General features: G+C 26.3%; 6 protein-coding genes across 6 annotated transcripts; 3 read left to right on the top strand and 3 right to left on the bottom strand.

Annotated features, from left to right (window-relative positions):
• Nucleotides 1-7: 7 nt before the first annotated feature.
• On the top strand, nt 8-876 carry SRAE_2000311200 (40S ribosomal protein SA; the record flags this gene model as incomplete). Its single annotated transcript, XM_024654267.1, has 3 exons — nt 8-140; nt 184-758; nt 805-876. The coding sequence occupies 3 exons, from the start codon at nt 8-10 to the stop codon at nt 874-876; spliced, it is 780 nt and encodes a 259-aa protein (XP_024507655.1).
• Nucleotides 877-1,062: 186 nt separating this feature from the next.
• On the bottom strand, nt 1,063-1,720 carry SRAE_2000311100 (Hypothetical protein; the record flags this gene model as incomplete). Its single annotated transcript, XM_024654266.1, has 3 exons — nt 1,063-1,389; nt 1,435-1,661; nt 1,702-1,720. 3 exons carry the CDS (start codon nt 1,718-1,720, stop codon nt 1,063-1,065), a joined length of 573 nt encoding a protein of 190 aa, XP_024507654.1.
• Nucleotides 1,721-2,922: 1,202 nt separating this feature from the next.
• Nucleotides 2,923-4,065, top strand: SRAE_2000311000 (DNA repair protein Rad51 homolog; the record flags this gene model as incomplete). The annotated part of the gene is made up of 4 exons (XM_024654265.1): nt 2,923-3,090; nt 3,130-3,198; nt 3,248-3,252; nt 3,306-4,065. The coding sequence occupies 4 exons, from the start codon at nt 2,923-2,925 to the stop codon at nt 4,063-4,065; spliced, it is 1,002 nt and encodes a 333-aa protein (XP_024507653.1).
• A 141-nt stretch (nt 4,066-4,206) lies between these two features.
• On the top strand, nt 4,207-5,398 carry SRAE_2000310900 (DNA repair protein Rad51 homolog; the record flags this gene model as incomplete). The annotated part of the gene is made up of 2 exons (XM_024654264.1): nt 4,207-4,410; nt 4,454-5,398. The coding sequence occupies 2 exons, from the start codon at nt 4,207-4,209 to the stop codon at nt 5,396-5,398; spliced, it is 1,149 nt and encodes a 382-aa protein (XP_024507652.1).
• An 824-nt stretch (nt 5,399-6,222) lies between these two features.
• SRAE_2000310800 (Protein kinase domain and Serine/threonine-/dual specificity protein kinase, catalytic domain and Protein kinase-like domain-containing protein) lies at nt 6,223-7,378 on the bottom strand (the record flags this gene model as incomplete). Its single annotated transcript, XM_024654262.1, has 2 exons — nt 6,223-7,163; nt 7,207-7,378. 2 exons carry the CDS (start codon nt 7,376-7,378, stop codon nt 6,223-6,225), a joined length of 1,113 nt encoding a protein of 370 aa, XP_024507651.1.
• A 197-nt stretch (nt 7,379-7,575) lies between these two features.
• Nucleotides 7,576-14,091, bottom strand: SRAE_2000310700 (PDZ domain and PTB/PI domain and Pleckstrin homology-like domain-containing protein; the record flags this gene model as incomplete). The annotated part of the gene is made up of 7 exons (XM_024654261.1): nt 7,576-8,478; nt 8,533-8,646; nt 8,696-8,838; nt 9,137-10,316; nt 10,453-10,656; nt 10,783-11,210; nt 13,632-14,091. 7 exons carry the CDS (start codon nt 14,089-14,091, stop codon nt 7,576-7,578), a joined length of 3,432 nt encoding a protein of 1,143 aa, XP_024507650.1.
• Nucleotides 14,092-14,392: the final 301 nt, after the last annotated feature.

The raw sequence follows: 14,392 nt of genomic DNA, 5'->3' as shown, positions 1-14,392 counted from the left end.
ACATAAAATGTCCGGAGGACACCCAATTTTCCAACTCACAAATGATGATGCATTGAAATTGTTAGCTACAAATGTTCATCTTGGATCTACCAATGGCAACTATCAAATGGAAAACTATATTCATGCTCGTCGTGCCGATGGTATGTTTACTTTAGAAAAATATTTTAATTAAAATGATTCTAGGTGTTCACATTATCAATATCAACAAAACTTGGGAAAAGCTTCTTTTAGCTGCTCGTGCTTTTGCTGCTATAGAGAATCCAGCTGATATTTGTGTTGTATCTGGACGTCCATACGCCCAAAGAGCTCTTCTTAAATTTGCTCAACACACTGGATGTACCGCCATTGTTGGAAGATTTACTCCAGGATGCATGACAAATCAAATGCAAAAAAATTTCCGTGAGCCAAGACTTATTATTGTTTCTGATCCACGTCTCGACCATCAAGCTGTTTCTGAAGCTTCTTTTGCTAATGTTCCTGTAATTGCTTTCGTCAACACTGATTCACCTCTTAAATTAGTTGACATCGCTATTCCATGTAATAACAACGGAAAACAAGCAATTGGATTGATGTGGTGGCTTTTAGCTCGTGAAATCCTTCAATTAAAGGGAAAAATTTCAAGATCTACTGGATTTGTTCTTGAAGATAAAATTATCATGCCTGATCTTTACTTTTACCGTGACCCAGAAGAGAAAGAAAAGGAGGATGCTGTTGCTGCTAACGAAAAAGCTGACTTCCCAGTAGAAAAAGTTGAAGATGTATGTTTAATAATTATTTTTTATCTAAATAACAAATTTTTTTTAGTTCGCTGCCAAGGCAGATATGTCCCTCAACTTGAACAAAATTGACGATTGGGCTGAAGCTTGCAACGCCTAAGTTTAGTAAAACTACAAGACGTTTTCTTCCGATTGGCATTGTTATAATTTTTGTTGCTAACGCGTGTTAAAAATTAAAAAAAAAAGTTGTTATTTCAAATTTGTTTATTTTTTATTTTTAAAACTAGAAAAAAAGTTTATTATAACTGATACATTTTAAAAAAACGTCAATAACTACTAAAAATAATTAATCAATTACACTTATTTTTTTTGGTCCATATACAGTATCTTCATACACTTCCTTGTGAGAGTTGTACCTAGAAGCAAATTTTGAACTTAAATAACCTGTCGTCATTTGCTTCATTGGATCGGCCAGTGTGATTTTCTCCGGATTGCATTCTTTTTCTTTATTAATAACACAATTTCCATCTGGTTGTACCTCTAATCTGTATATATCTTCAAGTGTTGGCTCACCATTTGGAAATTTCAAAGGTTTAACATCAATGAGATGTTTAACATGCCATAGTTCATTGTTAAATACTTCTGTATTTTTGAATACGTGCATTTTACCAGGCTGGAAAATAGTTATAAAATATTTTTAAAATAACAAAAAACTTACTGTTATATCTCCAAAAATTTTTTTAACCTTGTCTTTTGTCCATTTTGGTTCACCAGATAAATCTCGATAAAGCCAAACTAGTAATAACTTTGAAGGTTCTTCTTGCAATTTATCAGGAAAATCTCTAGGCATAGCGTGATTTTTTTCAAAATCATATTCACGAACACCTTCTACTCTTCTGGGTAAATGCCTCCACACACGGTTATGTGGGCGAAATACATAGCAATCTTAAAAAATGATTTTACTACAATTATTAAAAAAACTTACTTCGAATTACCTTGGCCATTTTAGATTTTCAATATGACAAATTAAAATATCTAATATAATAAACTTATTACCAAAAGATAAATTTATTCCAATCAGGAGATGAAACTAAGATTTTTTATGTTGGAAATGAAATAACAATATAGATATAGTGTAATTTCACGAATTATCAATACAAAAGTTTAAAAAAAATATTTTTTTTATCACATTTAGAGTTGTCATAACTTTTACATCAAACGAGTTTAAAATGTTATTTTAATACTAGAATATCTTTACATTAATATTCTTTTTTTTATTCTATGTTACAAATACAAATGCTATTAAATTAACAAAATCAGATTTTTGATTATTTTGTTGTTCGTATATTTAGAAAAAAAAAATTAGTTTTAAAGTTAGTAAATTTCCTATGTTATCCAAAACATTTCTTATTATCCTATTATTAATTTTAAAATGATGTATTATGTACATGATAGAATATTCGATTAAGAACTATTATGGAAATAAATTCTTTAAACATATTCATTTTTCGAATTGATACCAAATTGATTTTATACTTGAAATACAAGGCAAATCTTTTTTAACAAAAAGACAACATTCTTGAAGATTTCGAGATTTACACTTTATATAGCATAGTTTTTTATAATGAAGAAATAAATTAATAATGTAATATTTAAAATTAGTTTCACATAAAAATTAAAGAAATTTAATCAAAATAGTAAATAATAATTTGGAAACAAAGTTTAACTATAATTTTTAAAATGATTACAAATAAATTTAACATACACCAACTTCTACTAAACTTTTAAATTAAATTTTTTGTAAATGCTAAAAAAAAAGTATATAATTTTACTTTCTTTTGTTGTATATTGGTGTAATAAAAATTCAAATTTATTAACAATTAAAACAAATAAAAAAAGTTAGGAAAAAAAATATTGTTGTTGGTTTTTGAAAAATGGTGAATCTTTAATAAACGAAATAAAAAAAACATGCTTGAGGCACATATTTATGTTGCTAATAATAAATCATGTTATCTAATAACTTGACACATTATTTATTATTATTATGTAGACTTTGGGAAAATGTTATTTTTTTCCATTGTCTTTTAGAAAGAAAATCTGATTACGCGGGTTATATATTATTTATACAACCTAAATTTTATATCAAATCATTTTTAAGAAAAACATTGCCATTGTTAATTGTCAGATTTTATATCACCCAATAATTATGGCAACGACAGTTAATCGTCGTCAGTTACGTGGAAAGCGGGCGGCAGCTATAGAGGCTGATGAACTTATATCTGAAAATTTCAATTTGGAAGAAGATAAAGTTGATGATGTTGTAGAAGAGGAAGAGGAATTAGATTTGGGATATCAAAAAATAGGAATTCTTGAGGTAAGTTTTCTTGCTAGTATATTCAATATTGTTGTATAGAAGTATGGAATAGATGCAAAGGATGTTGATAGATTAAGAAATGCTGGATTTTTTACTATCGAGTCGCTAGTATATGTACCAAGGAAGTCTTTAATTAATATTAACCAATTTAGTGAAGATAAAGTAAATAAAATATTAAGGGAAGCAAAAAAACTCGTCAATATAACATTTTCTAGTGCATCAAAAATTCTTGAACAACGTGAAAATATGATTAAGATTCGTACAGGTAGTAGAGCAATGGATCGTTTATTTGGTGGAGGTATAGAAACGGGAAGTATTACTGAAATTTTTGGCGAAGCTGGTTCAGGAAAAACACAGTTATGCCATACATTGGCTGTAAATTGTCAGCTCCCTGGTGATGAAGGTGGAGGTGAAGGAAAATGTATGTGGCTAGATACTGAGGGTACCTTTCGTTCAGAAAGAATTTTTATGATAAGTGAAGCTTTAGATTTAAACTTTCAATGTGTTCTGGACAATATTACAATTGCAAGAATATATAACAGTGAACATCAAATGGAAATTTTAGGTGAAGCTGCAGCATTAATGACCACTTCTAAATATTCTTTACTTATTGTTGACAGTGTTATGGCTTTATTTAGGAATGATTTTAGAGGAAGGGGTGAACTAGCAGACAGACAATGTAATCTGGCTAAATTTCTGCGACACCTTCTTCGGCTGGCTGATGAATTTGGTGTTGCAATTGTTTTGACAAATCAGGTGTCTGCTACAGTTGATGGTTCTGTTCAAATGGGGGCACCTGAGAAAGTACCAGTTGGTGGGCATATTTTAGCTCATGCTTCTACTACAAGAGCATCATTCGAAAAAGGAAAGAGGGGGAAAAGAATTTGTAAATTATTTTCTTCTCCTGTTTTACCAGAAAGCGAATGTCTTTTTAAAGTTGGTGATGGTGGTATTGAAGATTATGAAAAACAATAATTTATTATCGATATTTCTAATGTTAAGATTCTAATAACTGTTGTATATATTAATAAGTGTCGTTTATTCGCTATGTGGTTTGAATCCTTTTTTTATTTTAATTATTTGTTTATAATAATTCAATTTTTAGATATTCAGGTCATGCAAAGTGCAAAGGAAAAACGCAGTAATCGAACTAAGAGAAGAGGAGAAAAATGTGCTGAGGATGTAGATGAGTTTTTTGGTGCATCTGAACGATCGATGAACACGGAAGAAGTTTTTAACTCATGTTCCATTGTCGAAGAGGGAGCTTCTGCAGTTGTAGAAGAAAAAACATCTGGTTATCATCTTCTAAAAAACCTCGTTGTATGTTTTTTTTTTCCAAGATTAACTTTAACAAAATTTGTAGGGTTCAGATAAAGACATTACATTAAGTGATATTGAAAAATTGAAAGAAAGAGGATTTCACACTTATGAATCTATAATGTATGCTACAAGGAAAGAATTGGCTTCAATTGAAGGATTAAGTGAGAGGAAAGTTGACAAAATTATACAATTAGTTAGTTCTTATGTGAATATGGGATTTACATCTGCATCAGAAATTTACGTTAAACGTAAAGATATAATTATGATTGGTACTGGAAGTGAAAGAGTTAATGAACTATTAAAAGGAGGTATTGAAACCGGTAGTATCACTGAAATATTTGGTGAATCTCGTTCTGGCAAATCTCAATTTTGTCATAATCTTGCAGTAACTTGTCAATTACCAATTTCCAGAGGAGGAGCCGAGGGAAGATGTATTTGGATTGACACTGAGGGAACATTTAGACCTGAGAGGATTGCTCAAATTGCAGAAAGATATAAAATGGATCCTGGTGTAGCTTTGGACAATGTTTCATGTGCACGTGTTTTTAATTCAGATCACCAAAGAGAGATTTTAGTTGAAGCTGCTGCTTTGATGGCTGCATACAGACACTCTCTTATTGTTGTTGATTCTGTAATGGCTTTATATAGGACTGATTTTCAAGGACGTGGTGAGTTAGCTGATAGACAAGCACATCTAGGCAAATTTTTGCGTCACCTTTTAAGATTAGCTGATGAATTTGGAGTTGCTGTAGTCATGACAAATCAAGTTATGGCTAATGTTGACGGAAGTGCAATGTATGGAGGTGACAATAAAAAACCAGTTGGTGGACATATTATGGCACATGCTTCAACCACCCGTTTATATTTTAAGAAAGCTAAAGGTGAACAAAGAATTTGCAAAGTATATGATTCACCATGGATCGCTGAAAATGAAAGTCGATTTGCGATTTCTGCTGAGGGTATTACAGATGTTGTTGAAGATAGTTAATGACTAAATAAATATTTACTATTTGTACAAAATTTTTTTATTATTTTTCGCTAACGTTTCGGTTATTAATACCTTAATATACTATTCCCTATATTATTAATAAATAATTTTTTTTAGATGAATTTTGGCAATGAGTCTATTCTACTAATAGAAATTATTATTTTTATTCTTATTTGGTCTGTTTTCTTATTCTTAATATTTAAATACACTAAACAAATTATTCCTACTCGTTTACTACATAATTCTGATATTATTTCTTTTGTTATTTCGAGTTTTATCATAGCTCATATGTTTTTACTTGGTTATAAATATTACTACAAATTATCATTTACATTAGAACAAGGTTTACCACATTCATGTTCTAATACATATTTGGAATATTTTGGTTTTAGAAAGTGCAGTAAATATGAAGATGTTGTTAGTAGAAATATTTTATGGTCATTATCTCCATTAAATGTTGTTATTTCTATGTTTATGGAATATATTTATGAAATTTTTAAAAACTTTGTAAATATTATACTACTATTTTTTAATAGTTTTACATTTTGGCAGTCTTTTATGATTTTTTTTGGTTTTATATTTTTTGTTGTCCCTTTGTTAATTTTTTGTAAATTCAACTATTCTTTTTTTTTCGTGTATGGATTATTATCTATAAGAAATAATGAAATACAGAAACAATCAGATGTCAAGTTATTACCAATACCTCCACCACGACACTCATCACTTATGAAAAAATAAAGAATAAAGCAATTTATTTTAATTGTAAAATAAAATTTTGTTATTAATAATTATTTTTTTATCTATGTATTATAACCTACTTAATATTAATACTCCCAATCATACTTTGCATCATAATTTATATTATTACTAATCATTAATTTTTTTAAAAATTTTTTTAAATACTCGTAGTTTACATCATCGTAATATTCCCATTTATCAATAACTACAAATAACTTATGAAAAGCATGAAACTTGTATTCTTTTAATTTTTCTTTGCTCCAAAAACGTATATCTTGTTTCATATTAGCTATGACGTGTTTGTCACCTTTAGATTCTTTGTGCCATGGTAAATTTCCATCAACAGTTTGAATGACACAATAAAGCCATGATTCTATATCATCTCTTGGAGATGAATGAAATAGGTTATGGATTCTTAAACTACAATAATTTAATGTTCCTACATAACTTTTTGGTTTTGGATATTTGTTTTCTGGAATGATACATCCATTTGAATGTTTATATTTTTTGGCAATTCCAAAATCAATCATTTTTATTCTACTTCTATGATCATTAGCCAAGACAAAGTTTGCCAATTTTATATCTTGATGAACATAACCAGTTTTATGAAAAGTTTCAATAGCTAAAAGCATCTGTAAAGCTAATCGTAACAATGTATGAGTACTAAATTTTTTTTTTGGTAATGAAATCATTACACTTTTTAAATCTCTACCTTCAAGAGATAGTACTAAAAATGCACCATCTGATTTACAATGAGCCATGTAAAGTTTACAAAAGTAATCTTGTGATATTGCCATTGTTTTCATTATCAATTTATATTCTAATAAAAAAGAACATTTATTTTTAATCAATTTAATGGCATATTTTTTTCTTGATTTAAAAGAACATACTTCATAAACTTTTCCAAAACCTCCTTCACCAATAAGGTCTCCTAAATAATGATGAGGTAATCGAGAATATATTAATGTTTCAAAAAAATCATATTTAAATTGACTTTCACTAAAACTTTCAACAGAAATGTAAGACACTTTAATAAAAAATTTGTTTACTAAGAACAAATTACAACTAACCGTTAGATGAAATTTCTGAATAATTTTTATTGAGATATTCTTCTTTTGCAGTACTTATTTCATTTTCATTAATTGTTTCTTGGGTACAATCAATTTGTCCAAAATAATGTAAAGGTTCTAATATATGAGCAGTTTGGCAATCATCTATACTTTCAATTGATGTATTATTCATTTTAATCTAATAAAATTGAAAATTTTTTATGTATATATTTTTTAAAAAAAGATTTAGCGTGTAAATTTAATATTTTATAGTAGTAAAAATTACAATTTAAAATAAATAACAAACGGTATTATCATCTAATTTGAATTTTAATGTATTTTGAAGAAAACCTTTAATACCATAACCTTACTCTGTATACTATTTTTTTTTTATATATAATTTGGAATTTCTTGACCTGTCAATAATCTAAACATTGATGTAGGCATTGTTTTCATATGAATTTCCCCTGTAGCAGTAGCTAGAATATTAACTATTTTTTCATGAGCAACTGCAACAACACTTTGATGATTTATCTCAATAATTCTATGTCCTACACGAATACCACCACGTTCTGCTATGCCACCCCTTAATAAAGAACAAATAACACCATTTTGTACGGAAAATCCTAATTGATATTTTGTGTCTGGTCTTTTAATTCTAACTTCAACAACTGGTGGTGTAGAAACAACTGTTAATCTTACAGCTGTACTAGTTTTTGCATTTCTTATATTTTGTTGTGCAGCAGCTAGTGGTAAACCTACCAATGATATTCCATTTATTGCTATAATTTGATCACCAATATTTAATTGATTACTTCTTGATGCAGCACCACCTGGAGCTAGGTTAGCTACAACTACTGTTGGTAACATTGAACCCCAACCTGATTCAACAACAACTATTCCTAATTGTTCACCAACTTTTTTTGGCACAACAACATCTTTTTGTGTTTCTTTTCTTGCAAACATTTCTAATTCTTCACCTAAAAGTTCTTGAGAATTTAAAACTTCTTGATAATCTATTTCTCGTAAATAGGTAGGATCTTCAATTCCATTTGCACGTAAAAATTCAACATATGCTACTTGAAATGCCTGACCAATTGATTGTGCAATAAAAGCTGCTTCATCACTTTCAAACACATGACATATTACTTTTGGTGTCTTTTTAATTGAATCAGTTCCATCAGAATCATCTAAAGATGGTGAATTGGACATCCTTCTAGCCATTAATACAACTAAATCTCCTATATCAGCTATATATGAAATTGTTCGTAATGCATGATCCATCAAAATATCCTATAATTATAAAATATAATTAAAAAAAAATTTTTTTTATTATAATAAACATACTTGTCTAACATCAGTATCAGAAATTCTTTGAAGATCAGTATTAAGGACCATAATTTTTTCAGTTGAAATAAACAAATCAATCTCTGTACTTGGTTGTATCTCTCCTTCTGGGGCCTGCGAAAACACCGGTAGTTAGCTATCCGAAAAAAAAAGTCAAACTAACCTTTACTCTTGCTACAGCTTCCTGTGCCTGTGACATTCTACTGGATTTGGAAGGTCTACCATCACACACCAATTGTGTTGATCCCAAATATTTTGCTCGAAATAATACTCCCTCAATTAAAACTGCAGGTTCATAAATTAATACTAAAAAAAAAAATATTAAAAATGTAATAAAATTTCTAAATATTAAATGATAGCTATCAACCACAAATATGACGACAATTTATAAAAAAAAAATACATTATAAACTTTTTTAGTATTACATGCAAAAGAATAAATAAAATCATATTAAAATTAACTTACCAAATATAAAAAGTTAAGAAAAAATATAGCAAAAAAATTTTTTTTTTAATAAATTAATAAAGGCAAAGCTAGGTAGATGCTCGCTACAAGCCATGTCATACTTTTACATGGATGTATATTTTTAATTTTTTAAACTTACCTTCTTTTTTATTTGAAGATCCTGATTTTTTAGCATTGTGAGAATTATGGCTTTGGTAATTTCCCATTTGTGGTGAATGTATTGTTGGATTTGAAATTTTAGATAAAAGTTTGTCTGTCTCTACTTCTTCATCTTCAACTGTTGTATCATCATTAATTGTAGCATAGATATCGGAGTCAGGATCAAGTGAAGGAACTCCATTTCCATCAGAAGTTTCATTATCATTTGCCCCATCTCTAATTACCCATATTCCACTTTCTCTATCAGTATTTTCTTTATCATCAGATACTCTATTATATTTTTCTTTATTTGTTGGTTCATTTTTACTCTCACCCCAATCTTGACTTGATTTTTTTTTATGAGAAAGAGAATTTTTAGTTGTAGTATGTGTTGAAGTAATTAAATTACTTCTTGCTGATTGAATTTTACTTCCTGCAGCTGGTGGTGGTGGCAATTTTGTTAATTGATTATCAGAACTATGATTTGCAGTTTCAGGAGATGGTTTAGATGTAGTTGCTTGTAAAAGGATAGATGCAGCTGATTGAGCTGCTGAATTAGGAGCAGAATTAGCTATATTTTCAAGTAATGATGGATTTTGATGTAATTGTGATAATATTTCAGCGGCAAGTTCTGATGTAATGTTTGATAATTGTGGTGGGGCAGCAGAGGGAAGACTAGATTGACTACAACTTAAAGGATTATAAAATTCTTGATTTTTTTCCTGTACTTGTGAAGGCTGTTGAAGACAATGGGACATAGGATATGGTTGAAAATGATTAGGTGTTTCAGGAGACGCCAAAAATGGATTAAAACGATTTATACTATTAGATGAATTTGAATTTATCATTGTTTGATGTGATTGCCCATTAAAATAAGGCATTGATGGAGAATATGAAATACCACTTGCTGTTCCAGCAACATTAGTATGTTGTGAAGGAACAAATGGAATAACACCTGGTTGTTCATTTGAAGTAGAAGATGTAATATTTGAGGTTTCTTGTGAATGAAGAGATATTCCCTGACCAGAGTAGAAAGTTGTTCCAGAAAAAATATTATGTTCCGATTGCACAATATTATTTGTTGGCGGTGAAAATGATGTTTGTAAAGATTTTAATGATGGTTTTTGTGATAAATCGTCAATAGATTGTAAATTACTAACAACAGAATATGGTGATGCAGCCTAAAATAAAATAAATTTAATAAAACATAAAAAAAATATGCATATATATATATATTTATGATAAGACATCACACTTCAAAAATTATTAAAAACACTATGGTGGATAAGGAAAAAACAATATAAAATAAATCCCAACCTGTACATTATTACAATTAATATGAGAATTGACAGAAGACCCGCTGCTATCAGATGCGTTATGTGATATATTTAGTTGATGAAGGTTAGAATTTTGAAGCATATTATTTGATTGGGAAGAAATAGGAAAATTAGAAGATATGTTATTCCCATCAACTTCTGATGATATAGAAGATAACAATTGTGCTAATTCCTGTTCACCAATCTGAAAGATTGGAATGTAAAAAAAAAGCAATATAAGTTAATGGTGGTGTGCATGTTAATATATAGATTAAAAAATAATAATAAGTTAATTATTTAACCTAAAAATAAATATAAATATAAAACATACCTTACGTATATTTTTGTTTTTAGATTTTCTACTTATTTCTTTATCAATTTCATTCATTTGTTTTTTAATTAATTCACTTGTATGTGGATCACTTTCTTTTACACTACTATTTTTTTTATTACTTTCCAAAGATTTATCAATATTTTTTAATTGTATATCACTTTCTTGACTGGATAAGGATTGCTTTGTGTCATCAAAACATAACTTTTTGTCACTCTCCACATTATGGCTAATTTTATCATTAACATACTCTTCTTCAAAAATTACTTTATCCACCCGTGAATATTTATTAGTAGGTACATTGACAGATTTGTCGTCATCCAAAATAGTTAACTTATCTATTTTATTTGTTACAGTTACTTGATTCATATCTTGTAATGTGGAGGAACTTTCATCAAATTCTATTGTATCCAGTTGTTTCTGAGCATCTAAAAATAATATATATTAATTATAAATATTGTATAAAGAAAATATTTATTCATTATATTTTTCATTTAAAATACATACATATATAAATACATAAAAAAATATACATATATCCCTTAATTTTGTATTCATCAACTTAATAATAAATTTATATTATTAAATAAAACATTTCTTATTTTATTTAAAGAATATAAAATTAGTACTAAAAGAAATAAGAAGTTTTGGAATAAAATATTATTAAAAGGAAATTTCTTAAACTGTTGTCAAACTGAAACTAATTTATTCCATGGATGTTGAAAGATTTTAAATAAAAAGTTATAAAATATTGTGGTAAAAGTTTATATAAGAGAGTAGTATTCCCTTTAATAGTCTACATTATATTTCTATGTAAGTTCTATTACTAAGAGTGACAAAAAGAGAAATATGCAACAAAATAAGAGTTAGACCAAAAAAGTATGTATATTGTGAGATTCTCCATTTCACAATATAATAGAAAATTTAAATTTCTAATACTAAAAATTGATTAAAAAGTTAAAATCTTAACAAATTATTGACTTTATAATTCTACTATATAATAATATATTCCTTCTTTTAAATATCACGGGTAGATATAAATTTAAATTAAAAAAAGAATTTTATAAGATATAATTTTAATAAAAAAAAAAAGATGTATACAATTTTCTGACAAATAAAATTTTTGATAGATACAAGGAGCATAAAACTCTTTTTCACATCAGATTTTATTATACAAAATACACTTGGAAAAACAAGTTAAAATGGCATTAATAATAATATCAATATATAAAGAATTTTGTTGGTATAAACATAAATAAGTCTATATATCTAAATATGAAATATTTTCTTTTATGTATATAATTTTTTTTTATATATATTTTTATATATATATATAAAAAAAACATATATATCTATAAAAAATTAGCCACTTTATTCTTTTCTAAATTTAAAAACTTTTTAGAAAAAAAAAATATTGAGAAAAAAATGGCAATTTCTATCAAATATATTGTTAAAATATTATATATGTTTAAAAGATATTTTTTTTATAATATATATAAACATTGTCAATATAAAAATTCTTTTTAAATAGTAAAAAAATAACATATAAGTATACCAAAATAATTCATGAAATAAGAGATAAGAAATATAAATTAACTCTTAAGTAGATATAAAGTTTGTTATTTAATATATATTAAAGAATTGAAGAAAAATAGGACAAGTGAATGTTATTGATGAGAACAAGCATCACTTAAGAATATTAGTACTAAAGATGAAGAAATAAAATATATATCAAAACATAATAAAAAAAAAAAGTTAAAAAAGATATTGAAAAATAAATTTTTATGACATATAATTTATTAAAAAATGAATAATAACTAAATTTAAATAAAGAAAAAAATTTTTTTTTAAAGCTACACTTAAAAAAAACAACACTATTGAGTTACAAAATAAATCTTTAAATATTAAAAAGATATATTATTATCTCAATTATAAACATTGTAATTTTATTCAAATAGTTAATTATTATTTTAAAATAATAAATTTAATTTAGAAAATTCTACTCATACCAAATTACTTTTTTCTTTATTTTTATAATTTTAATTTAATTTTATGTTGTACAAAAATTAAATTGACTGCATATTTTTTTGTTCATTTGTGCTTAAGAAATATATATATAAAAAATTGTTTTAAAATAAAAATATTTAGTAATCATTTTTAATATAAATTAAAATTTTCTTGGTATTAAAAATTTAAAAAAATTTAATTATAAAATGATATTTTATAAAATGGAATATAGATAAACTTTTATATTTGATATATTAATACGCTACTTAAAAAATATTATTAATATATAAATATTTTAAGACTTATTATTATTAATTTATTATAAATTAATTTATGTATTAAAAATTATATGAATATAAAAAAAGTTTTACCAGCAAAAATAAAAATTACTAAAAATCACAATGATGAATAACTAAAAAGCAATGTATTTTAATAAAAAAATATATGTATACATTGAAATTCAAGAACTGTCATTTGTTTAGTTACTTCAATGTCTTAAAATTATTTTGTAAATATTTTAAAAGCTATTATATCAGAATATTTAATATAAAGAAAGTTACTGTCATTATTAACTTTGTATAAGAATAAATAATAATGAAAAATACATGTTGTAAAAATATTTTTTCCTCTATTTAAACATAAAAACATATTGGATAACCAATATAAAATCTATTAACAATTTATTAACAATTCAAATATAAAATATAACATAATGAACGAACAAAATGTTATTTTTTTTTTGATTTATAATGTACATAAACGTACTTTTAAAATTATATTTGATATATAATATTAAGAAATAAGTTAAATAAAATAAGCATGTACATTTGTTCGAAACCTACCATTATTATCAGAAGAACTATTAATAGGTATTGGACTCGAAGACATTGACGTTGACTCTATTGAGTTATTAGTTGAAATTTTAGAGGGACTTGACAAAGAAGTCAATGGACTTGTTTGTAGTAAAGCAGATTGTTGTGCTAAAAATGCAGCTGCAGCAGATGGATCTTGTTGAAAACGATTAGCTGCTGCAGACATAATTGATTGCATATATTGTGAGATAACTTCTTGAAATTTGTCAGGAGCAATATCTGATATGTTCGGTTGTGGAATAGATGTTTGTAGAGAAGATAAAATTTGAGATACTTGTGAGTTATCAGAGTTCGTTGAAATTTGAGAAAACTTTGAAGGAGAGGTATCGGAAGATACATTGGTACTTTCATTACTTACTTCACGATGAATTTGTTGTATCTCATCAAAATTTGAGGATGTAGCCATATTTACGGTTGTCAATTCTGTCATATTATAAACTTTAATGCTATTTTTTAATAAGTATTAAAAAAAAATTTTTTTTTTAGAAAAATATACAGATAAACTTGGAAAATAATTTTTTATATTTTAAATAAAAATCTAAAAGAAAAAAAATAACTAGAATTTAAATTTATAATAAGCATCATAAAGTTAATTAAAAAGCATGGTAAAATATTAAAAAAAAATAGAAAACATATAGAAAACACAAAAATATAAATAACGTTTCTTTGGCACATTCAATAAACTTATTTTCATGTCTATTCCAAGTTAAGACTACTGAAGATATTGTGCA

The sequence above is a fragment of the Strongyloides ratti genome (genome assembly GCF_001040885.1).
Source record: "Strongyloides ratti genome assembly S_ratti_ED321, chromosome : 2".
Lineage (NCBI taxonomy): Eukaryota > Metazoa > Nematoda > Chromadorea > Rhabditida > Strongyloididae > Strongyloides > Strongyloides ratti.
This window is presented reverse-complemented; position numbering and strand designations above follow the sequence as displayed.